Source organism: Sorex fumeus, unplaced genomic scaffold (assembly GCF_029834395.1).
Source record: "Sorex fumeus unplaced genomic scaffold, SorFum_2.1 ptg000098l, whole genome shotgun sequence".
Lineage (NCBI taxonomy): Eukaryota > Metazoa > Chordata > Mammalia > Eulipotyphla > Soricidae > Sorex > Sorex fumeus.
The window spans coordinates 64,071,469-64,095,871 of NW_026606155.1; the positions used below are offsets into that span (position 1 = coordinate 64,071,469).

General features: G+C 40.5%; 2 protein-coding genes across 8 annotated transcripts in view; one reads left to right on the top strand and one right to left on the bottom strand.

The window, feature by feature from the left end:
* The window catches only part of HECTD1 (HECT domain E3 ubiquitin protein ligase 1), a 100,643-nt gene extending 84,708 nt beyond the window's left edge, over positions 1-15,935 (top strand). For all 7 annotated transcript variants that reach the window (XM_056134463.1, XM_056134465.1, XM_056134466.1 and 4 more), the window contains 14 exons: positions 1,817-2,039; positions 2,321-2,375; positions 2,595-2,777; positions 3,357-3,564; positions 3,649-3,734; positions 3,928-4,055; positions 6,542-6,743; positions 9,378-9,515; positions 9,774-10,381; positions 12,562-12,640; positions 12,760-12,853; positions 13,966-14,116; positions 14,751-14,895; positions 14,979-15,935. In XM_056134463.1, the coding sequence (XP_055990438.1) occupies positions 1,817-2,039; positions 2,321-2,375; positions 2,595-2,777; positions 3,357-3,564; positions 3,649-3,734; positions 3,928-4,055; positions 6,542-6,743; positions 9,378-9,515; positions 9,774-10,381; positions 12,562-12,640; positions 12,760-12,853; positions 13,966-14,116; positions 14,751-14,895; positions 14,979-15,116 (2,438 nt within the window). In that variant the 3' untranslated portion in view covers positions 15,117-15,935. The remainder of the gene's footprint in view (positions 1-1,816; positions 2,040-2,320; positions 2,376-2,594; positions 2,778-3,356; positions 3,565-3,648; positions 3,735-3,927; positions 4,056-6,541; positions 6,744-9,377; positions 9,516-9,773; positions 10,382-12,561; positions 12,641-12,759; positions 12,854-13,965; positions 14,117-14,750; positions 14,896-14,978) is intronic.
* Positions 15,936-21,441: 5,506 nt separating this feature from the next.
* The window catches only part of AP4S1 (adaptor related protein complex 4 subunit sigma 1), a 53,451-nt gene continuing 50,489 nt past the window's right edge, over positions 21,442-24,403 (bottom strand). The window contains exon 6 of the mRNA XM_056133423.1: positions 21,442-21,748. Within this exon, the coding sequence (XP_055989398.1) occupies positions 21,620-21,748 (129 nt within the window). The 3' untranslated portion in view covers positions 21,442-21,619. The remainder of the gene's footprint in view (positions 21,749-24,403) is intronic.

Consider the following 24,403-nt stretch of genomic DNA (forward strand, 5'->3'; position numbering starts at 1 on the left):
ATGGGGGGGGGGCTTTTTGGGTCACACCAGCATTGCTCAGGGGTAACTCCTGGCTCTGCGCTCAGGAATCATTCCTAGCAGTGCTCAGGGGACCATATGGGATGCTGGGGCTCGAACCAAGGTCCCCTTCGTGAAAAGCAAATGCCCAACCCTCTGTGCTATCCTTTCAGCCTCAAAATCTGTATAATTTTAAACCTTACCTTTTCTGCTTTGTGTGATAACCAGGGATCACATGAGGTTTTGTTTTTTTGTGGAAGGCTTTATAATTGATTGTGGTGCTCAAAACACCCTTTGGTTGCACTGCTTCCCAGGGGTTACACACTTAAAGGGATCACTATTTGGATGTAGCATCAGGAATCACAAATGCCGTTGTCATAAAGGTCAAAAATGGCTGTGCCACTATGGGTGGGTCAGTACCAGGGATCAGACTTCAGCCTCAGGCCTTGTGCTTAATGCTTACAGAGCAGGTACTCTTCCACTGTCTTTTGGCTCCCTACAGATTCACGTTAAATAAGCAAATGTTTATGTATGAGTTTATGTATTTATGTATGAGTACTTCTATTTATTTGGGGTGGGGAAGCTACACCCGGTGGTTCCCAGACCTTACTCCTGGTTCTGTGCTCAGATCACTCCTGGTCGGGCTCAGGGAACCATATGGGTTGCCAGGAATTGAACACAGGTTGACCACGTGCCAGGCTAGTGCCTTATCCACTGTACTGTCTTTTCAGCCTTATTGGTGTACTTAAAGAGCAAGGTCTTAGTCAGAAGTGGTTAATTTATATTCTGTTTTCTTTTTGAGGGGAAAGGCACATCCAGCAGTGCTCAGGGGCTGTTTCTGGCTCTGTATCTGGGATTCGAACCATGGTGGGTTTAATCCATACTAGCTCTCTGTCCCCTGTATTCTATTTTCTACTGGGTCCAAATTGCCATCGATTTTTCTTTTTCTTTGGAAAAGCTATATAGTGGTTTTAGTTATGACTTCTGAAATTAGCTTGGGTGGTACTCAAATCTTTCACAAATCTATATTGGATATGCTAGGGACACTAGTTGCTCCCATCCCACAAAAGAGACTTGAAGTCCTTATCTGCTGAATCAGAAATAGGGCCTGATTGATAATATATTGGGTAAGACACTTGATATACCATTAGATATATCATGACCTAATTGTGTGTATTTGATATGTTTACAATCTACTTACTCATTGTAAGAAAAGGTTGACAGGCTATTCACCAGAATGTGTGGTTTTATATGAATATAGAAGGAATAATTTCTGCTTTCTCATTTATAAAAATGTCTCTAAAAATAATAATTAGCATGTTTTTACTAATAAAAATGGAGTTCATGTCATTATACAGAAATACCATATTTTAGTGTTCTGTCATCTCCATTTTTGGCAGTGCAGGTTCTCAAACCAATGGGATCTCATAGGTACAAGTATTCCCAACTTGCAAAGCAAAAAACAAATTGTGTTGAATCCAGGAGAGAGTTACGGAGTTGACATCTTAATTTTTTAAATTTTGGGAGTTTCTTTGTTTGTTTTCAAACCACACCTGGCATACTCAAGGCTTACTACTGCCTCTGCACTCAGGAATCACTCCTGGCAGTGCTAAGGGCACTGTATGTGTTGCCAGGAAATGAGCCTCGGTTGGCTGTGTGCAAGGCAAGTGCCTTACCCACAATACTATCTGGCTCCAGTAGTTGACATCTTTAGCTAATATATCACAGAAGAATTTGGATTTCATGTAACTATATCTCCTAATGCAGTCTTTTCTAAACTATTTTAATTCATTATTTTGCATGTGTTCTATAATTTTAGGAACACCTCATTCAGAGCTCTTGGAAGAAGTTGAATGCACTCCATCACCTCGTTTATCCCTTACTCTGAAAGTAACAGGTCTTGGAACAACTCGTGAAGTTGAATTACCTCTAACTAATTTCAGATCAACCATCTTTTACTATGTACAGAAATTGCTTCAGTTGTCTTGCAATGGCACCGTGAAATCAGACAAACTTAGGCGTATTTGGGAGCCAACATACACGTAAGAGATTCTAACTTAACATTTAAGTAAATATTTTCTTAGGAAGTATTCTGTAGAAGCATTGCAATTCAATAATTTGGAATGTAGGACCATTCCTTGTTCAGGAATACAATTCTTTATTCTATTTTCCCTCATGTGTAACAGTATTTTTCTTATAAATTCTCCCTGAGTTAGTGTTTGCTGTTAATATGGCTAATGATCTCACACATTTTTAAAGAAGCCTTATGAAAATAACCATAAATGATTTTATGAGTTAACTTGAATAATATTTTTATATCTAGAATCATGTACAGAGAAATGAAGGATTCTGACAAAGAAAAGGAAAGTGGAAAAGTGGTAAGCTATTTTTTTTTCTTTTTAGAAAAATCTGTTTTACCGGTACTTTGTTAAAAAAAAAAAACTGGTTAAAACTAACACTCTCAGTTAAACATTTGAGGGAAAAAAATACCATGAATTCTTTAGGTTAAATGCATGGTCCTAAAGCTACCTCATATAGTGCATGTGAAATAAATTTTACAGTAAGGAAAGGCCAACATTTGGTTTTTCCTGTTGTAGGGTTGTTGGTCTATTGAGCATGTGGAACAGTACCTTGGCACTGATGAATTACCAAAGAATGACTTGATAACCTACCTGCAGAAGAATGCAGACGCCGCTTTCCTGCGCCACTGGAAATTAACTGGCACTAATAAAAGTATTAGGAAAAACAGAAATTGTTCTCAGCTCATAGCTGCATATAAGGTATATTTTGGCATTAGAATAATACTTTGATTGGGAATGGCTTTGTGCTTTTTTGGGGGGTGACAGCTTTTTAAGATTTTTCATGATTAAAAATTCATTGGGAAAAACTAAAAAAATTAGAAAATTAAGTTAATCAACATTAACATGCCAAAGCTAAAAATTTCAAATATATGGTTTGTGGCATTGAAGCTGACTAATTTCAGATCTGTAGAACATAGTAGTTATGTTTAAGGATTTTATTTTGGTAAATTTAATTTTAGAACACATTTATTTTCCATTTTAATGATAATTGCTTTACAAAGGAGATTATTTGAAAAAACCATTTTAATAAGTTTTATTTTTATTTAAACATGTGGAGTTTCAGACAACAGTATTCTCAACTCCAGTCTCTCCGCCAGTGATCCCAGGTTCCCTCTCACCCCAACCTGCCTCCTAGACAGACATGTTTTTGAGGTTTTTTTTTTTGTAGTTTGGGTCCCATTTTTTACAATAGTGTTGTAAAAGTAAAAGTAATTTTAATAGAACAATGTATTATTTTTCTTGAAAATGTGATGACATGTTTTCAAATTTTATCCACAGGATTTTTGTGAGCATGGGACAAAATCTGGGTTAAACCAGGGAGCCATTTCTACTCTTCAAAGTAGTGATATTCTTAATTTGACAAAAGAACAACCTCAGGCCAAAGCAGGCAATGGTCAGAATTCTTGTGGAGTAGAAGATGTTCTGCAGCTTCTACGTATTCTGTATATTGTAGCAAGTGACCCTTACTCAAGAATATCCCAAGAAGGTCAGTAAGAAATCTTACTTCGTTTTTATCATATTTTTAAAAGTAAGTCCATTTATATTTTTATTTATTTTGTTAATTTTACAGAAGGTGATGAACAGCTTCAGTTTACTTTTCCACCAGATGAATTCACTAGCAAAAAAATCACAACAAAAATTTTGCAGCAGATTGAGGTAATGAAATTAGATAGTTGAAATTATTTCCTGTCCTTTCTTCCTCTCATGATCTTTCCTTCCCTCAGATTTGTTGATTTGGGCCAATGATTCCTTTGCATTCATTTCGTTACTGACACTTAAGAACTGACATCTTTCTTTTCTTTTTTTATCCAAATAATTGTCTTACGACAATGTTACTGTGAATTTGCAGGAACCACTGGCACTAGCAAGTGGAGCTTTGCCAGATTGGTGTGAACAGTTAACCAGCAAGTGTCCTTTTCTCATACCATTTGAAACAAGACAGCTGTATTTCACATGTACAGCATTTGGTGCATCAAGGTAGGAAAAATAGAACCTTTTTTTATCTTTAAAGATGCATTTATGTTATATAAGCTCAAAGTATACTGATACGCTTTTATGTATCAAGATTGATGGGAGTATATTTCTTTAGAGTCCGCAAGTTTATTTCGGTGTGTAGGTTGGGTTCGGCCACACCCAGCGATGCTCAGAGGTTACCCCTGGGTTTTACACTCAGGAATCACTCCTGGTGGTACTTGGGGGAATCATATAGGATGCTGGGGATCGAACCTAGGTCATCTGGGTGCAAGGCAAAGCATCCTTCACGCTGTACTATAGCTCCAGTTCCATAACTACAAATCTAAACATTTACTTCCAGTGGGACATGTGCTCTGTTGCAATAATGTGAATTGAAGTACCATTTTCTAGCTGCTGACATTTGAAGTACTGTTCTTAAGTAGATTGCATAAACCATTTCTTGAAATTCCGAACAATATAAAAATTAAAATGTTTATAAATAGTTTTGATAGCATTGAAACACATCTTTCTTCTGGCTACCATTTTTCTCTTGCCACATGGAATAAGTTTCATGAAAGCATTAATTTCAGTATTTCTTTTGTACAGTTTCCAAAGTAGTGTATAACATTGTATAAGTGCTCAAGTAAACATTTGTTGAATGAATGAGGTTCCCTCGCTAGTACTCTTTCATAATAAATGTTAGCAAAGTATAGTTTTAAATCAAGCTGCTTATTTCGTTGGTGAGTTTCTCTTAGAAATTTTATATCATTTGCAAAGCATTTGTATATACCTTAAACCTATAGGCTTGTGATAATTGGTTGTTATTTTTGCTTCAAAATAATATTGGGAGATGAGCAATAGCACAGCAGGTAGGGCATTAGCCTTGCATGTGGCTGACCTGGGTTCAATTCCCAGCATCCCATATGGTCCTCTGAGCACTGCCAGGAGTAATTCCTGAGCGCAAAGCCAGGAGTAACCCTTGAGCATCACCAGGTGTGACCCAAAAAGCAAAAAAAAAACTGGGGTAGAGGTACATTGGGCTGTTCTGGCTGATTTTTTTTTCCCCTTGTTTTCTGGGCTCACCCAGGGGTGCTCAGGGCTTACGCCTGGCAGATTCTGGGGTGATTGAACCTGGGTATGCTGCATGCAACGCAAGCACCTTACCAGTTGTACTGTCTCTCTGGCACCTGGCTCTGCTTCTTTAAGTTCTGAGATAGTGTTCCTTAGATTTTTTTTTTAATTGTTTTTTAAATTTTTTAATTTTATTTTTAATAAAAAGATCTTTCCTCACTTTATAAATAAAGGTTTTTTTCTCCTTACCTATATGAGTCATCTCTGCATTTTTTTTTTTAAATAAAAACTGCTTAAGTCATAATAGTATCTGGAGCCTTACATGTGATTCAGTGTAGGCATTGGATTCATTTCCTCACATGCCACAGATCATAAAATCACTAAATGACTTTGCATTTATTGTCGTAATAATAAATTAACTAACATTTATTTTCAGTCTGTTCTCCACCTCTCCACTTTGTGGGGAGGCGGGATTTGAACCTAGGGCATCAATATGGGAGACATGCAGTCTTATCACTAAGTTAAATCCCAGCTCCTAGCTTAGCCAACTTTTTTTTTGTCATGCAAAGTTAGTCTATTTATGTATAACATGTGGTTTGACCCCCAGACCTTTTTTCTTTTGTCTGCTAATTGCTAAATTCTAATGTGAAATGCTAAATTCATTCTGCTAAAATGAAGAAAGGAAATAGAGAATAAATATGTTCTCAGTTTATTGAAGGAATATGAGAATAAGGAGGGGTGGCAGGGAGGTAATACAATGGTGGGACAAGTGGCCTTGCAAGTGGCCTATCTGGACTTGATCCCTCGCACCCTAATATGTCCCCTAGGCCTTACCAGGAGTGATCTCTAAGAAGTACAGAGCTAGGAATAAGCCCTGGGGTCTTCTTGGTGTGGTCAAAAAAAAAATCTTTAAAAATCTTTTTTTTTTTTTTTTTTTGGTCACACCTGACAATGCACAGGAGTTACTCCTGGCTCTGCACTCAGGAATTACTCCTGGTGGTACTCAGGGGGCCATATGGGATGCTGGGAATCGAACCCGGGTTGGCCGTGTGCAAGGCAAACGCCCTACCCGCTGTGCTATCACTCCAGCCTCTCATTAATTTTTTAGGATCAGGGAGATAGCATAATGGCTCTGAATGCATGCTTTGTACCTGGAGCTCCTTTGCACAATTAATCTCCAGTACCCCATGGTTCCCCGGGCATTTCTAATTATGCTACCCCCCCGCCCCATTTTGTGTTGCAACCACTGGCCATGCTGTGGGGTGGAGGGCATACAGTGCCAGCAACACAATAACTCTGGGTCTCATGCTTATTAGTTGTGTCCTCTTAACCACTGAAGCCTTGGCCCCTAAATAGTCTTAAATCTTTGAATTAAAATGCCAGTTTAATAGTATATTCAGTTGTTGTCTTGTGACTGCATAGATATTTTTTTGTTTCAGAGCAATAGTGTGGTTACAAAACCGACGTGAAGCCACTGTGGAAAGAACAAGAACCACAAGTAGTGTCAGGCGAGATGATCCTGGAGAGTTTCGAGTTGGTCGTCTCAAGCATGAAAGAGTAAAAGTTCCACGTGGTGAATCACTGATGGAGTGGGCTGAGAATGTCATGCAGATACATGCAGATCGGAAATCAGTTCTTGAGGTACTCTAATATTAGAGATTTTTTAGTGTGCAGAAATGTCAGGGAACCAATCATCTCTCAGTCTGTATCCTCATTTGCATAAAACTGCATTTGATAAAAGTGGGAAATTTCTCTACCCTACTTGCAAAGGCTTTCATAAGAGGATGCCCGCTCAGTTCCTCAGGTCAGGACTTCATAACTTAATAAGCAGCAGAGATAATATTTTCTCAAGGTAGAAAGGGGTTTGTTTGGTCTGTCTGAAGGATACTATCCATTTCTTAATAAAGCTTAACCTAAATAGTGGTGCTCATGGGTTGGGGGGAGGATATTTTTTTTTTGAAAGTTTAAATTTTACCTTTCTATTTATCTGTGTATTAGGTACCTGCATTCTTGGAACACACTGATTTTTAATTTTTTTCTTTTTAATTATTACTATTATTAAAGTTGTGCTTGTTGTTATAGCATTGATTTGACTGAGAGATGTTACTGCACATGACTATAGATATGTTTTTGTGAATATGTTGATTATATTCTACATACATGTTACTATATAAGGGACAGTTACAGTTTCTTACACAGGCAAGAAATTCTTTCCTTATACATGTGAATCAGTTGGTGGTGGAATGGCTTCCAAGCTGTATTCAGGTGCCGTTGGGGACCATCCCCGGGTAATATTCAGCCAAATGGTAGGCAGGACAGTCCTAGGGCTTGAGAATAGGTTGCTGTTTGGACTCTGTGGTATCAGAAACCATTGGGGTCACCTCGGCAGTGTTCAGGAGCCTCCTGTCTAGTGCTCAGTGATGCTCAGTAGCCCTCTGGTGCCAGGATTAAATGGGGGTTGAATGCATACATTGCATACACCCTAACCTATGCTATCTCCCTGCCCCCTGGTTTATTTGCCTTTAGGGTCACATAGTAAGCAATATAAATACTGATATATCTCTTGGAAGTAGACAGGAAGACTTTTACTACTAACCTTTTTCTTCCTCTTACTGTTCCTACCATATATTCTTGTAATTGAGATGATCTTCAATCATTATTCATGTTTAAACCTTACTCTTATATTCTTGAGAGCTGTTTCAGGTCATTTTTGGAACAAGTAGCATACTGTTTTTCGACTTCTTTATGCCTGTATGCCCCTGTCCTGCACACTGGTCCATGGGTCAGCAGTTATAACCAAAGCAGTAAGCCAGTGGTTTTCAACCTTTCTACACCTGTGGATCAGTTGTTGCAGACCACCAATGCAGAGAATCAGTAAAGCCCTTTAAAGTTATTCCCTGGGGCTGGAGTGGTAGCACAGCAGGTAGGGCGTTTGCCTTGCACATGGCCAACCCAGGTTCGATTCCCAGCATCCCATATGGTCCCTTGAGCACCGCCAGGAGTACTACCTGAGTGCATGAACCAGGAGTAACCTCTGTGCATCGCCAGGTGTGACCCAAAAAGCAAAAAAATATTAAAAAATTTAAAAAAAATAAAGTGATTTCCTAAAGCTTTGGGATAGGCCTTGAGATAGGACACTTGTCTTGCATTGTGTAGGCTCTGGGTTTTATCCCTGGCAAAAATGTTGGTTCTGACCCCCACATATATTTGAATAGCACTACACTGTAGCACTGTCCTCCCGTTGTTCATCCATTTGCTCGAGCGGGCCCAGTAATATTGTGAGACTTGTTACTGTGTTTGGCATATCAGATACATCACAGGTAGCTTGCCAGGCTTTGCCATGCGGATGAGATACTCTCGGTAGCCTTTCAGACTATCCGAGAGGGGCAGGAATTGAACTCAGGTCGGCCATGTTGGCTGTGTTCAAGGCAAACGCCCTACCCGCTGTGCTATCGCTCCAGCCCATGTATTTGAATATAATCTGATTATATATATGAGAGAGAGAGAGAGAGAGAGAGAGAGAGACCATTGGGTATACATGTGGTGTTGGGGAGGTCCTTGCATACTTACCCGTATGACACACACCTGTGGTTTAAAAGTGAAGAACCACGTTGCCTGAGCTGGGGTTTTTTTGTTTGTTTTTGTTTGGCAGGGCAGGGGAGGGTTGTGCATAGGTGGGTCTTAGGATTTGCTCCTGGCTCTGTGCTCACTTAGGGTGGAGCTTAGTGCCAGGGATCAAGGGAGATCTGTCACATGCAAAAGCAAGCACCTTAATCGCTGTACTGTCTCTCTGTCCTACCCCAAGAATTTGTAAACAAGCAACTCTATACAAGGGATACTTAAAAAAATAAATAAATAAGGGGTGGAGCAATGGTATTGTGAACAAGGCATTTGCCTTGTACACAGCTGACCCAGGTTCAATTCCCACCATCCTGTCTGGTTCCCTGAGCCTCCAGGAGTTAATCCTGAGTTCAGAGCCAGAAGTAAACCCTGAACATCACCAGGTGTGTCCCAAAACCAAAACAGACAAACCCTACAATAAAAGTTTTTAGGATTATTGTGAGAAACAAATTCATGTATAACCCATAGTATTTAGACAAGCAGTACACTAGAAATTCTTGTCTTGCTAGAAAAAAGGAATACAGCCTCTCTGCTATTTATACCGCTGGTACATAAAAGGTTTTGCATGATTGAATATGACAAATTTTAACAAGAATATTAAAATATTTTAAGCTGCTTTCCCCCCCTCCCTAAATACATTTGTTCATATTTCAGGTTGAATTTTTAGGAGAAGAAGGAACTGGCTTGGGACCCACTTTAGAGTTTTATGCTCTTGTGGCAGCAGAATTCCAAAGAACTGACTTGGGTGCTTGGCTTTGTGATGATAACTTTCCAGATGATGAATCTCGCCATGTAAGATTTATTTCCCAGTTTGTAATTTGATGTGATTTTGCTTTTAGAAATTGTTATTCTCTTCAGAACATAAACTAGATATTCAGACTTTTGAATAATCTGATATTTAAAAATAACTCTAAAGATAAAATTTAGTCACTGAAAACTAATAAAGTATGTAAATAGAAATTCTGAGCTGACTAAATTAATGGGAGTGTTTAGCAATATCTGTGTATGTTTTGTTTAACTATTTTCATCTCTCCCTCTTAAAAAATACAGGTGGATCTTGGAGGTGGATTGAAGCCTCCTGGATACTATGTACAGAGATCATGTGGACTGTTTACAGCACCTTTTCCACAAGATAGTGACGAGCTTGAAAGGATCACAAAACTCTTTCATTTCCTTGGAATTTTCTTGGCCAAATGCATTCAAGACAATAGACTTGTGGACTTACCCATTTCTAAACCTTTCTTTAAACTTATGTGTATGGGTGACATTAAAAGCAATATGAGTAAACTGATCTATGAATCACGAGGTGATAGAGACTTACACTGTACTGAGAGTCAGTCTGAAGCTTCTACAGAAGAAGGGCATGATTCACTCTCAGTAGGAAGCTTTGAAGAGGATTCAAAATCAGAATTTATTCTAGATCCTCCCAAACCAAAGCCTCCTGCTTGGTTTAATGGAATTTTAACTTGGGAAGACTTTGAACTCGTAAACCCACATAGAGCCAGATTTTTAAAAGAAATTAAAGACCTTGCTATCAAGAGGCGACAGATTTTAAGCAACAAAGGACTTTCTGAAGATGAGAAGAACACTAAATTACAGGAACTAGTGTTGAAGAACCCATCAGGTTCTGGGCCTCCACTTAGCATAGAGGATTTAGGGTAAGATTCATACGTACATTCTTCAACTTTCTTATCCATTGATGGGTAAACTCTATTTCTTTGTCCCACTGACTTGCAATATCTGAGCATATAGTATATAAGGAATAGTAATGGGATCTTTTTTCATTCCTTCATTCATCATCCTGTTATTCGTCGATTGCCTTGAGCAGGCCCCAGTAACGTCTCTTTCATCCTAGCCCTGAGATTATATTCAAGGCTCTTTAGGAGAATGAGACTCATCATTGTTACTGGTATTTGGCATATTTGGTACGCCACGGGGAGTTTGCCAGACTCTACCCTGTGGGCAGGCTACATTTGATAGCCTGCAAGTTTGTCCAAAGTAGGAATGAGATAATAAGATGTCATAAAAAGATGTCCTGATAAGATGTCCGGGAACTGGATTTTATAGTCTCTGAGTCTTGGCCGCTGATGGGATTACACGGCGCCAGGAGGCCAGGTGGTGGGTGTGACCCCCGCCTACTGGAATTTGGAGGATCTGGGTGGAGGATGCTCAACTCCAATCCGAGTAGGCTTGGAGATCTCGGCCCCGGAACCCGCGTGGCTTTGTCCCTCTGCCAGTACCTTCATGTGTGTGGAGAGTGATCTCGGCATGGTGGTGGCTGGTCCTGGGATCTAAGGAATTGATTATTGGGGCTAGAGAAATAGTCAGTGTATAGGAGATTTGCCTTGCATGCTGTCTACTTATTTGGATTCTATACCCAGCACCCTGAGCTCCCTTCAGGAGTGATCCCTGAGTACAGAGCCAGGAGTGAGCCCTGAGCACTGTGAAACGTAGTGCTTCCTCCCACACACACAAAATGAGAGAAATGGTGATTACTGATTTTTAAATCTTTGCTTTATTATTATGAATATAACTTTCCAAGTGGAACCAAAGATGATCTGTGGCTTATTAAATGTGATAAATGTATATTGAAATCTGGGGTCTGGGGATGTAGCCAGTTGGCAGAACACTATCTCATGTGTCTGATGCCTGTTTTTAATCCCCAGCACCAAAAAAGATAAATTCAAAATCAGAAATATTTTGACAAATTTATTAGCTAATCAATGCATATAGCTCACTTGATAATACTTAAAGCTGTTTGTATTTAAGCCTTATCCCCAGTGATTGCATTGATTAATTCAGGCACTGCAGGCTTTCAGAAATTCCTTTAGTTTGTGTTGCTTGCATGTATTTGTTATGTATATGTACGCAAACAAATACCTTGATATATTTCAGACTAACCTCATGTTGACTGCGAGGCTAGTTTAACCTCCTTCACTCACTTCTTCTCTCCCTTCTGTTAATAGTGTTAAGAATTTGTTCGACGAGGGGGAATAGTTTTAAGAATTTGTTTTGCGAGGGGGCTGGAGTGATAGCACAGCAGGTAGGGCGTTTGCCTTGCACAAGACCAACCTGGATTCTATTCCCAGCATCCCATATGGTCCCCTGAGCACCTCCAGGGGTAATTCCTGAGTGCAGAGCCAGAAGTAACCCCTTGGCATTGCTGGGTGTGACCCAAAAAGCGAGAAAAAAAAATTTGTTCGATGAATTGCTCTATAATCAAGGTTTGACGGAGAGGCAACACAGTCAGTATGTGAATAATTATATTCATTAATTTTATGTGTATATTTAAGGCAGAAGTAAAATATGGAATGGTGACATCACACAGTCTTTGCAGCGTCGGGTTTGGTAACTGTTAGCCTAATAGTTTTTGTTCAAGAAGGATTATTTTAACATTTAGTCTTTTCATGGAGTTTTGTTTTTACAAAATTGAGCTGGTGAGCCAGAGAGATAATGCTGCATACAGCCAGCCTGGTTTCGATCGCTGGCATCCCATACAGTCCCCAGAGCCCACCAGGAGTGATTGCTCAGTGTACTTCGCATGCAAAAAAGAATTGGGCTAGAGAGATAGTACAGTGGGTAAGACCTTTGCCTTATAAGCGGCAAATACCTGGCACTTCATATGGTTTCCTAAGCCCCACCAGGAGCTTGAGCTCCTCCTGAGCTCATAGCTAGGAGTAACCCCTGAGTACTGCCGGGTGTGGCACCAAGAACAAAAATGTTAATAGTAATAATAATCTTGTCATAGAGGGTCAGTTTTATGCTTTTGACAGTGGTGTAATAAATTTATCACTAAAAGCAACTGAATATTGATCTAATTGGTTTTCTGTCCTCCTAGTTTAAATTTCCAGTTTTGCCCTTCCTCAAGAATATATGGTTTTACAGCAGTGGATCTTAAACCAAGTGGTGAAGATGAGGTAAAAATTTAGCTTTTAATATGGTTGTTTAAATTCAGAAATATCCTTTTAATGAGTCTAATTGTATTCCAGGGACTCTTGAATTCTTAGCAATAAGTTTGTTGACAATTTTTCTGCAGATGATAACAATGGATAATGCAGAAGAATATGTGGATTTGATGTTTGACTTTTGTATGCATACGGGTATTCAGAAACAAATGGAAGCTTTTAGAGGTAATTTCTGTTTTTCTCTTCGGGCCACCTGTGGTGGTAGACAGGGGCTATTTTTACTCTGTGCTAGGAAGTTGCTTCTGGTGGTTCTTAGGGGACCATGTGGATGCTGGGGTTAAAACCCTGGGCCTCCTCCGTCCAAAGCATATGTTCAGCTTGTTGAATTATCTCTGGTCCCAAGAGATAAGATAAAAATTTTAAGGAATCTTTTTTTAACTAAATCATTGTCTTTTTGAAATAGTTTACATTTGGGTACTGCTAGAGTCAGTAGATTTGTGGATACTTAGGTTTGCCTTCCAGTTTTTTGTCTTCCAGGCAGATCCTGTTGAGTATCCATAGCAGATCAGTACAGTCGCAAACTGCACCCCTAGTCTTAATTAGCATGTTCCTTCTGGGTAACTCACTTCTGTAAGTGAACATAAGACTGTATGTTTTCAGAGTCAGAATTACTAAGTCGTAGGTGAAGGTGGAGGCAAAACTTGATAGACTGTCACTAGTAATTTTAAGAGAGAACATAGTTTTGGCTAGCTTGTCCAGACAACACAGAAAGATGACTGGGTAATTGTGGGACTTTGGCTACTAACAATAGTAATTGAGTATGATGTCTGATCACACTTGTGACATTAGGCAGAGATTATGTACCTTAAAAGACCCTAGCATACTGGGGCCAGAGAAATAAGAAAGGGGGCAAGACACTTGCCTTGCACACAACTAGCCCTGATTCAATCCCAATACATATCTTCCTCTCAGCACTCAGGATGTAGCCCAACCACCCCACACATTCACCCAAAAAAATCGTAGCAGAGGGCTGGTTATAGTAAAGGGGCTTAAGGTGCTTATTTTACATGTAGCTAATCATGGTTTAATTGCTGCCACCAATATGGACGCCCCTGAGCAATTCAAAGAGTGACCTCCCCCAGAACATAAGGCCAGGAGTAACCCCTGTACAATTTTGGATATGTCCACCCACACCCAAAACAAACCAAAAAAACCTAGCAAAGTAACATCCGTTAATATTTTATTCATTTTCTGTCTAATTGCTATTGGGTATTTTACCTTGAAATTAATAACTTTGGAAACTAAGTTTAATTTTTTTTCTTTGTAACGTAATGTAGATGGGTTCAATAAAGTTTTTCCAATGGAGAAATTAAGTTCCTTCAGCCATGAAGAAGTCCAAATGATTCTTTGTGGAAATCAGTCACCATCGTGGGCAGCAGAGGATATTATCAATTACACTGAACCCAAGTTGGGTTATACTCGTGACAGGTATGTGTTGGTATTTTTTTTAGATAACTAAATTGTTTATATCCCCAGCTCAATAGCAGGTTCTCTTAAGAACTCTTGGGGCTCGGGGGAGGAGAGGTTTCGGCAACACCCAGTGGTGCTTGGGGGGGTCACTCCTACTGATGTTTTGGGGTCTAAACTTGGGGCTCCAACATACAAGGCATGTGCTCGGCCTATTGAGTTATCTATCCAGCCCGTATGTCCCTAATATTTTGTCCCTATATCATTTCTGTTTTAGTTATTGCCATTTATAAGTACAAAATCATCTTTAGAGGATTTTTTTTAAATAGCTTTATCAGCTCTTTTCCTGATTAGCTCATTTCCTGATTACTCAACAGTACTGGTTTTCTGTCATATGGTTGTTGGCTTATTTTAATTGGTACTAGCTTCTAAAGTTGTGATTGTCATTTTCATTTAAATCAGATACTCTGGGGGCTGTAGCAGTATTATGTGGGAAGATGCTAGCCTTCATGTGACCAACCTCGTTTCTATCTCCTGCACCACATCTGGTCAGGAGTGATCTCTGAGCAAGACTCAGCCTGGAGCACCATCACTTACTGTCCTAAAACCAAAAAAATCAGATATTAAATCATAGTAACTGTGTTTCTTCTTTTAGCCCTGGTTTCCTGAGGTTCGTGAGGGTTTTATGTGGCATGTCCTCAGATGAAAGGAAAGCATTCCTGCAGTTTACCACTGGTTGCTCAACTCTGCCCCCAGGTGGACTGGCCAACCTACACCCTAGGCTCACCGTTGTACGCAAGGTATAGACTCTTAGCTGGTGGGGAATATGGTTGTTTTGGAGTAGAAAGAAATTTGTTTTTCATATATTCACTTCTCTGTGTAGGTTGACGCCACTGATGCCAGCTACCCATCAGTGAATACGTGTGTGCATTATCTCAAGTTGCCTGAGTATTCGTCTGAGGAGATAATGAGAGAGCGCCTTTTAGCTGCTACGATGGAGAAAGGGTTTCATCTCAATTGAGTTTTGACGTGCAATGAGAGAGACATCACAGACTTTTAAATTCTAGTGAAGCCTCTTGTGTTTGTGTGCAGAGAAGTACATGATTCTCCACGCTAATGACACCTGCCTTTTTTTCCACCATTAAGGCTTTAAGAACATGTGGAGTAAGTTTGTTAGCTGCTAATGACAAAACAAAACCCTTTAACTACCCAGCCAGCAAGTATATAGCACAGAACACTATGTGTTGCTACAAGGGCTTATGTGACTGGAATAAGGTGGTCCTACTTGACTGTTCCAAAGAGCAGCTTCTCAGATCTTCAGTGTTCACTGGTAAATTTCTAACAGTGCATTTGTGTAAAGTTTGTCATTTCATACTTCATACACTACAGTTGCCATCACTGATCCCTGTTTTGCTGGCTTTTAAGCTACTTGGTCAAAAAAATCCTACTTCCTTAAAACATAGTTAATGAGCATCTCAAGCTTTTTCTTTTCCTTTTTATTGATGCCTGCACTATCAGAGTATTCTAGTGTTCTCTTTTGTTTGGAATATAATCATGCACAACCTTTTTATTTCTTTGAGGTGGGAGTATATTTTTATTTCCTAAATGCCATACTATAAAGATCAAATTCTTAAGTGTGTTTGTGCAGCTCAAAAATAAAGATATATTGGGGGGAGGGGAACACTGGTCTAGGTGCAAGGCACACTTAAAGCAAGTTTTACTTTTGGTTGTATTTTCTTTGTATATTATAAACATTTATTTAACTTGTTGCAGTTTGAAGTAAAAAATTTCCAAAATGTATGCTCAACAATAATCATTAAAATGTTTGCAGCGTACAAAACTGTGTCATGTGACTATTTCACTGCAATCACTAGGCCTAATAGCCAGTCTTCATTTTGAGTTATTGAGACTTGGTATTTTGTAATTACAACGTGAAGAAACATATTTTTCTATAGTAAATATACTTATTATATGTATATAAGACTAGGGAAATATATGTTTACATGTTTGTGATCAAACTGCTGTTTTCATTTTCAGAGTTTTCAAGTAAAATGGCCATTTTATTTCTATTAGCTTTTTTTAACATCAAGTCTGCTACTGAACATTTATCTGCAAGAATGTTTAAGCCTATATTCCAAGAATGATTTTTGAATTTTGTACTAGTGTTTAAGAAACTTCAGGATAGTGATATTTCTTGAAGGCACTCTACTCCCGTTTTCCAAGTTCCCATTTGTTCACAACTATGTGTACAGATGAAAGAAATGTTACATGTTTCAAGGCCTGATTTAGCCAAGTAATTTTTTTTTCTTTTTGGGTCACACCCAGCTATGTTCAGGGGTTATTCCCTGCTCTGCACTCAGGAATTACTCCTGGCGGTGTTGGGGGGAACAATATGGGATGCCCGGAATCAAACCCGGATCTGCTGCATGCAAGACAAACACCCTACCCGCTGTACTATTGCTGTGTCCCCCCCTCAATACTTTTTTTAGTGATAAAAGCATTGTTGAAATTGCCCATTATTTTCCTGTTTAAGGGTATGTACCCTTTGTACGTCAAAAAGATTGTCTTCCACTTGAGTATTTGAACACTTTTTATTCTCTGTATGAGAACATTGTGATTATGCTGAGGCAGCATTGAAACAGTTTTTCTTGCTCAGTTCTCTTTGAGAATAAAAATTAAGTGTAGCATCAGTATTTAAAAATTTTTAAATACTATGCTTTAATACGATGTCAGTGGTGGCAATTGTCTCAGTTTCATGTATGCATGGCCAAAACGCTACAATAGTGTTAGAGTTAAAGTCCAGGTTATGAGCACTAGCCAACTTTTCACCCAGACTAGTCTAGCTGTGAGGTCAGCCTACTCAGACTAGGGTCTCACCATTTTACGAACAATAAGCAAAACATACTTTAAAATTTTTCAAATGATTGATTTTAAAAAACTTCATGATGTGAAATTACATGGAATTCAGATTTCAGTATCTATAAATCTTTATTAGAATGAGCCATGTTTACTCATTGATGTTTCCTATGACTGTTTTAGTTCTACAGTGGTTAAAACTTAATGATTACAGCAAAGACACTACTGTTAGCCCACAAGCCCAAGATAACTTCCTATATAGCCAGAAACAGTTTGCCGAATCATGGTCTAGTAGTTTTGCCTCAATAGGTGAAATTGATGAGTGTTATAAAAAGAAAAACACCAGTAACTTCTTGAAATGTCAGGAATTTTCCTGAAGGATGAAAGATCAAGGACAAGGTAAAGCTGACCAATCTGAGACTGGAACTACTTTAACAGTAAACCTGAAGTGAGATGTGTATCCAGAGAACAGTCAAAATAGTTCACTTGTATGAGTCAAGTGTTCCATGAAACCATAAGATCTACTTAATACTATAGGTTTCAAATATTTCTCCCCTATAGTTTTCTACCTAGTATTTTTTTTTTTTGGTTATTCTCTAAAGGTATTAAAATCTGTGCCAAGATGTTATTCCAGTGCTATTTTGGTGTGACCCCAATATTAATTTTATTCACTCCCTTGTTACTTCTGGTGTACCAGTTTCAGCAGCTACCTGAATGTGCTACTGATTAAGTGCCTACCAACTAGGACAGTGTTTCCCAACTGAACTGTCTCATAAAGACCTCCAAAGTACTTTGATCAAGGTTGGGCTTTCCCCAGACCCAGGCTACCCACTGCAAGGATGCATCTATAATCTACATAAACAGATCACTCTGAGTAAGTCAGAAGTATTTCCCCTGCCCTCCTGAATTAATTCAAAACAACTTAAATTTTGATTCCAGTGACCATCTGGGTCTTTATAAATGTAGACTTTGAACTGTGTTAAGTATATTTTTAGAAAGGATAAAGAACTAGACAGTTCATGTAGTATCAAATGAACTGTTGGTGTTCATGTCCGCTTTAGTCTTTTTTAAGACCACATAATGTAGTAGATGAATGAACTCTTGGAATTTTGTATGAATGCACAATGTGCCAGTATTTGAAGAACTGTATTATATTTTTCTCCAGTGCCTAGAATAATTCTGTGTTTTAAGTGACTGAGGAGTATATAGAAACACTTTAGGGGCTGGAGAGATAGTATAGGGAACTCTAGCCTTGGTTGCAGTTGGGCCCATATGGTCCCCCAAGCCCTAGTAGAAGTGACTTTTGAGTGCAGAGCCAGGAGTAAGCCCTGAGTATAGTCCCAAACCAAAAAAAGTTTTAAAAACCTGGTTCCATTAGCACCTCCAACATATGTGTGGACCCTGATTTTTCTACTTACTTTTTAATAGAAAAAATTTAAAATGAAATATAAATTAACTATAAAAATTCTCTTAATGCATAAATATTTTAAATTATTCTCTGTAGAGCTAATTATATGATAGCCTTATAACTGCTCAGTGGTCACAGAATGACAGGCATTTCAAAGTTGCAAGTAAAACTCAAAATTCTGCAATTTTAAATACATAAGACAGTAGACCTTTCACTTTGTAAGGGAAAATGTATCATTTAGAAAATACTGTTAAAAGTGCCAAATATGTTGGGGGGTATGGTACCACCAGCAGGTCAATCTGTACCTGTGAGGCGAGTGCATCAGCAGCCTGATGGCACCTTCAGACTTCCAGGTACCCCAAAATTGCTGCTGTGCCTTTCGCCAGACCCCAAAAACTTCAGGCAAAGTGTACCAAGAAAGTAAACGACTTAAAAGTTAGGTATATGGAAGACACACACACAAACCACTTCCAGCTCAGCTATAATTGGAGACAAGGCCTCTCTGGTTCCTGATTGAACTGCTTAATGACCATGATCCCAGAGACTCGGAAACAAATCTCGAAACCCAGCAGCTTTTGGCAGAAATGCATCCAGTCACTGCAGTAGGTTATAGGCGCCGAGCCACCCAAGGTGGGAATAGCTTTCATGCCTTGGCCTGTTCCTCCTGGTGGCCTAGTGGCTGCCATCCTCCAGAGGCCATGGACAGTCAGATTTGGGCCCACAGTGACGAGACACACAGGGCCTCACGGGATGGGTGTGGAGCCGGCCCTATCCCTCCCACCTTAACAAGACCCCAAGTTGCTGCGAACGAATGGCCTCTCTGGCTCCTGATTAAGCTGAGAAACAAACCTCGGAATCCAGTGGCTTTTGGAGAAATGCATCCAGTCCCAGCAGTAGGTTACTGGTGCTGGGCTACCCCAGGTGGGAATAGGTTTCGTGCCTTGGCTTGTTCCCCCTAGCGGCCTGGTGGCCGCCATCCTCCAGAGGCCACTGCAGAGTCAGGTTTGGTTCCGCAGTAATGAGACATGCGAGGCCTCACGGGATGGGGGTGGAGCCGGCCCTTTCTTCCTTGTCCCAGCGAGACCCCGAGTCACCATCCACAAATGGCCTCTGTGGCTCCTGATCAAGCTGCTTAATGACCATGATCCCAGAGGCTGAGAAACAAACCTCAGAATCCAGTGGCTTTTGGCAGAAATGCATCCAGTCCCAGCAGTAGGTTACTGGCGCTGGGCTACCCCAGGTGGGAATAGGTTTCGTGCCTTGGCCTGTTCCTCCTAGCGGCCTGGTGGCCAACATCCTCCAGAGGCCACTGCAGAGTCAGGTTTGGTTCTGAGTGACGAGACACGCAGGGCCTCATGGGGTGGGGGTGGAGCCAGCCCTTTCCTCCTCGTCCCAATGAGACCCCGAGTCACCATCCACAAATGGCCTCTTTGGCTCCTGATTAAGCTGCTTAACGACCATGATTCCAGAGACTCAGAAACAAATCTGGGAACCCAGTGGCTTTTGGCAGAAAAGTGTCCGGACCCCACAGTAGGTTACTGTCACAGGGCCACCCCAGGGGGGAAAGGGTGCTGTCCCTCCACCTGCTCCCCCTTGGTGGCTCGTTGGCCGTCATCTGCCAGAGGCCACTGGACAGTCAGGTTTGGGCCCACAGTGACAAGACACGTGGGGCCTCATGGGATGAGGGTGGAGTCAGCCTTTTCCTCCCCATCCCAACAAGACCCCTGAGTCGCCTCGCCGTTCAGGAACAGCCTCTCTGGCTCCTGATCAAGCTGCTTAATGGCCACAATCCCAGAGACTCAGAAACAAATCTCAGGACCCAGTGGCTTTTGGCAGAAATGCGTCCGGACCCGATAGTAGGTTACTGTCGCCGGGCCATTCCAGGGGCGAAAGGATGCTGTCCCTCCGCCTGCTCGCCCTTGGCAGCTCAGTGGCTGACATCCTCCAGAGGCCATTGGACAATCAGGTTTGGGCCCTCAGTGATGAGACACAGGGCCTCATGGGATGAGGGCAGAGCCGGCCCTTTTCTTTCCGTCCCAATGAGACCCCGAGTCGCCGCCCATGAACGGCCTTTCTGCCTCCTGATCAAGCTGCTTAACGGCCATAATCCAAGAGACTCAAGAACAAATCTTGGAACCCAGCAGGTTTTGGCAGAAATCCCTCCAGATTTGTTAAAATTTCAGAATTTCAAAATCACGTGGCCACTACTGCAGCCACATGTCATGTTATTCATAACCAGCAATAGAAAACAAATTGTCTACTGTTGCCTTTTTTTCAGCAGATCTGAGTGTTGGGGTAAAATCCCAAATAATGGTGGGTCTGTTGTCAAAACATTGAATGTAATCAAAGTAGAGAGAGAGGAATGTGGAAATCATCTGCCCCACAGGTAGGGGGAGAGTGTGGGATGGGAGTATACTGGGGTTTTTGGGTGTGGAAAATGGGCACTGATGAAGGTATGGGTGTTTCATTGTGTGACTGAGACACAAACCCGAAAGCTTTGTAACTGCTCTCAATGGTGATTCAATAAATAAAAAATTATAAAAAATGGAAAAAAAAAGTAAGGTGGAGTTCATGCCCAATTCAATCAGCTAAACAGTGGCTGAATAAATAGCAGTACTCCTGCATTAAAAAAAAGTGCCATATACGTTGAAGTCAGTTTTTAAATTTTTATTGTGTGTGATAGAACTACACATTTATTTTCTTACCCAGGCTACTTCTCTTGAACTTAAATCCACAAAGGAAAAGAGTCCTCCAAAATTCCTCAAAATTCAATAAAATATAAACAAGCAGGGGGCAAAAGCTTATAGTTAGAAAATACAACTTCTGGGGCTGGAGCAATAGCACAGCGGGTAGGGCGTTTGCCTTGCACGCGGCCAACCCGGGTTTGACTCTCAGCATCCCATACGGTCCTCTGGGCACCACTAGGGGTGATTCCTGAGTGCAGAGCCAGGTGTAACTCCTGTGCATTGCTGGATGTGACCCCAAAAGCAAATTATATATATATATATATATATATATATATATATATAATACAACTTCTGAGTTTAGAAAAAAAATTTTCTTTGGACAACATATTTGTAAATGTTTTATTTTTCATTTAGGAATTGGGAAGAACACCTATGTAACTTGACTTCAGACAGATACTCTTTATTTTGCAGTATGTGATCCTCCAGATTCTTCTGGGTTAAGTAAGACATGAGAGGTATTCCATGGTGTTTCCACTTCTCCTGTAGGTCATTGTTTGGTAGAGCCTTTTATTTTCAACTTTCTGACATCTTATCAAGAATCAGTAGAGGAGCAAGAATTCTTGCCCGATTAGTTTCCACAATGCAGCCATTTAACACCATCTCATCCAAAATGATATGTACTTTGTCTAAATTAAACATTATCTAGGTTCACATTAAGGAAAATTCAAATTTATAAGATGTTGTTATCATTCAGTAAGATACTTGACTTTGTCTAGAATTTTTCCATTAGAAGGGTTGGGGGGGGTTGCTTTTTGGGTCACACTCAGCAATGCTCAGGGGTTACTCCTGGCCCTGCATTCAGAAATTACTTCTGGCGGTGCTCAGGGGACCATATGGGATATTGGATCAGCTGTGTGCAAGGCAAATGCCCTACCCACCATCGCTCCGCCCCCCCCACCCCCAGTGTAATGTTTAGCGTACGATTTTTTTTCCCACACACTTAGTTTACTTTTGTTAAGGTGACTGGGCAATGTGCACAAAAGTGGAGCAGCTGGAAGAAGGGAATCCTGTGAAGAGGTGGAGACAAAAAACAGGTTAATAACTGACTTAAGTATGACTGGACTTCACGAATAATGTCTCCCAGATAATAGAATAGTGGAGCCAGAGCGATAGTATAGAGGTAAGATGCTTGCCTTGCACATGGCAGACTAGGTTCAATCATTGGCACCACATAAGTCCACTGAGCCCCAACAAGAGTGATCACAGATGGGTGCGGCCCATAAACCATCCTCCCCCCCCCCCCAAAAAGGATAATAGAATAGTTATGGGAACAACTGACTTCAGAATCTTTCAGGTACTGCATTGAATGTTTTACATTTATGTTTCAGTCTCTCTACAGCTCCCATATACATACTAATTTTTATTTTATTTATTCATTTATTTTGCTTTATGGGTCACACTCGGCAATGCATAGGGGTTGCTCCTGGCTCTGCACTCAGAAATTACTCTTGGCAGTGCTCAGGGAACCATATGGGATGCTGGGAATTGTACCCGGGTTGGCCGCGTGCAAGGCCCTACCCGCTGTGCAATCACTCCAGTCCCTCCCATATACAAATTATAGGAGCAAGAATTCTTGCCTGATTAGTTTCCGCAGGGCAGTCATTTCATGCCATCTCATCCAAAATGATAAGTAAGTGTTGTCATCTAATTAACAGGCTCAAAGCCGTATCTGATGTGACAAGTAGTAACTGCCACGAGTTGTGTGGGTGTCCTGCTCTCATCCTTCTTCCAGAGGTGCCTGAGGCTATTGCGGCCACACCCACCTTTACCTTCAAACCTCTCCCAATCAGATGCCTTTATAACCTTGTACTTTAAGTAAATCTCCAGACAAGCCTAAGAATAACCATAAGGAGAAATAATGGAGAAGGCATGCTGACTCAATTTCAAACATAACTCCTGAATTTATAAATGGATAGCTCTTAAAATACTCATTTGCAAATTAAGGATCCAATTTAAGAACTGACATTGGTGGGCCGGGAAACAGGTGTGAGTGCTCCGCATTTGGGAGGCCCACGCTCCATCCCTAGCACTGCATGGTCCCCCAGCACTGAACTGGGAGTAATCCAAACACCAGAAAAAGAAAGAAAAAATTAAAAAAAAAAACAAAACTGATACTCTTATGGCCAGGCATATAGCTCAGTGGTATAGCACTTGGCCTGGCATTTATGAATTCCGTTCCTAACACTACAAAAATAAAACACCAAGTTAAATGGTCTGAGAGAAGAAAATATTGTTAGGTTGCAATGTCCAGCTAGGCAGTCTAGTCAAAATCTCCCCAGAACCCTTAAAGTTGCATCCTTTTATGAAGATAGAAGGAGAGCTGAAAGTGGTTCAAATGCTTATGAATTCTACATTTTAATACCTTGAGATTCCAAATCTATTTAAAGGGTACAATCATGGGTCTGCTGGAAGAACAACAGCAGCTATGGCACTCAGGGGCTCTCAGAAGCAGGAATGCATGCTGCCTCCCAGCACTGCTCAGGGACAGGTACTGCTGGTAGACCCAGAGCCTGCTGAGCACTGTCTGGGAGAACCTACCTCCTCTCTCTGCCAAAACCCATACAGCTAGACCTTTTCCAGTAACCATTAAACAAGTGATTAAACAAGGGAGTTTATAACAGTGAATCTTTGTGAATTGTTAGCACCTTACATTTTATCAACTCCAGACGTTCAAGCCTGTACTGTGTTTGCTTTAGTGAAGTACATATATTGAGAATGAGTCAATACAGCAAATGACTTTTAAATTTCTATTAGGCTTTGTGTTAGTACCTCATTAAGCTCTGAGCAAATAGTCCTTCATCAGAATAAACTGTTTTATAGGAGCCCAGGGGAACTGTCCTTATGTGGCCCAGAAAACAAAAAAAAAAATCTTGACTCTGATATATCTATTAATGTCTTCCAATTATATAGATGATTGCTTTGAACATAGCCAAATAGGAGCTGGACTAGCAGGTCCTTGACTCAGTCCTGCCCACCAGACCCAGAAACCAGAACAGAGGGGATGAAGACTTCCTACAGGGGATTCGAGGAAAAACCACCTGCACAATCCTCTGTTCTATTCACTAAGGTCAATGAAGGAAAAGCTGAATGCCTTTTGAAAATGACAGCCAAGATGGTTTGGTTTTGGGGACACAACTTGCTGTTGGGTACTATATGGGATGCCGGGGATCCAACCTGATTGGGTTAGGTGCATACGAGGCAAGTGCCCTACCCGCTGTACTCTCTCTCTCTCTCTCTCTCTCTCTCTCTCTCTCTCTCTCTCTGGCCCCCAAGATGATTTCTTTTAAGATATTTGGG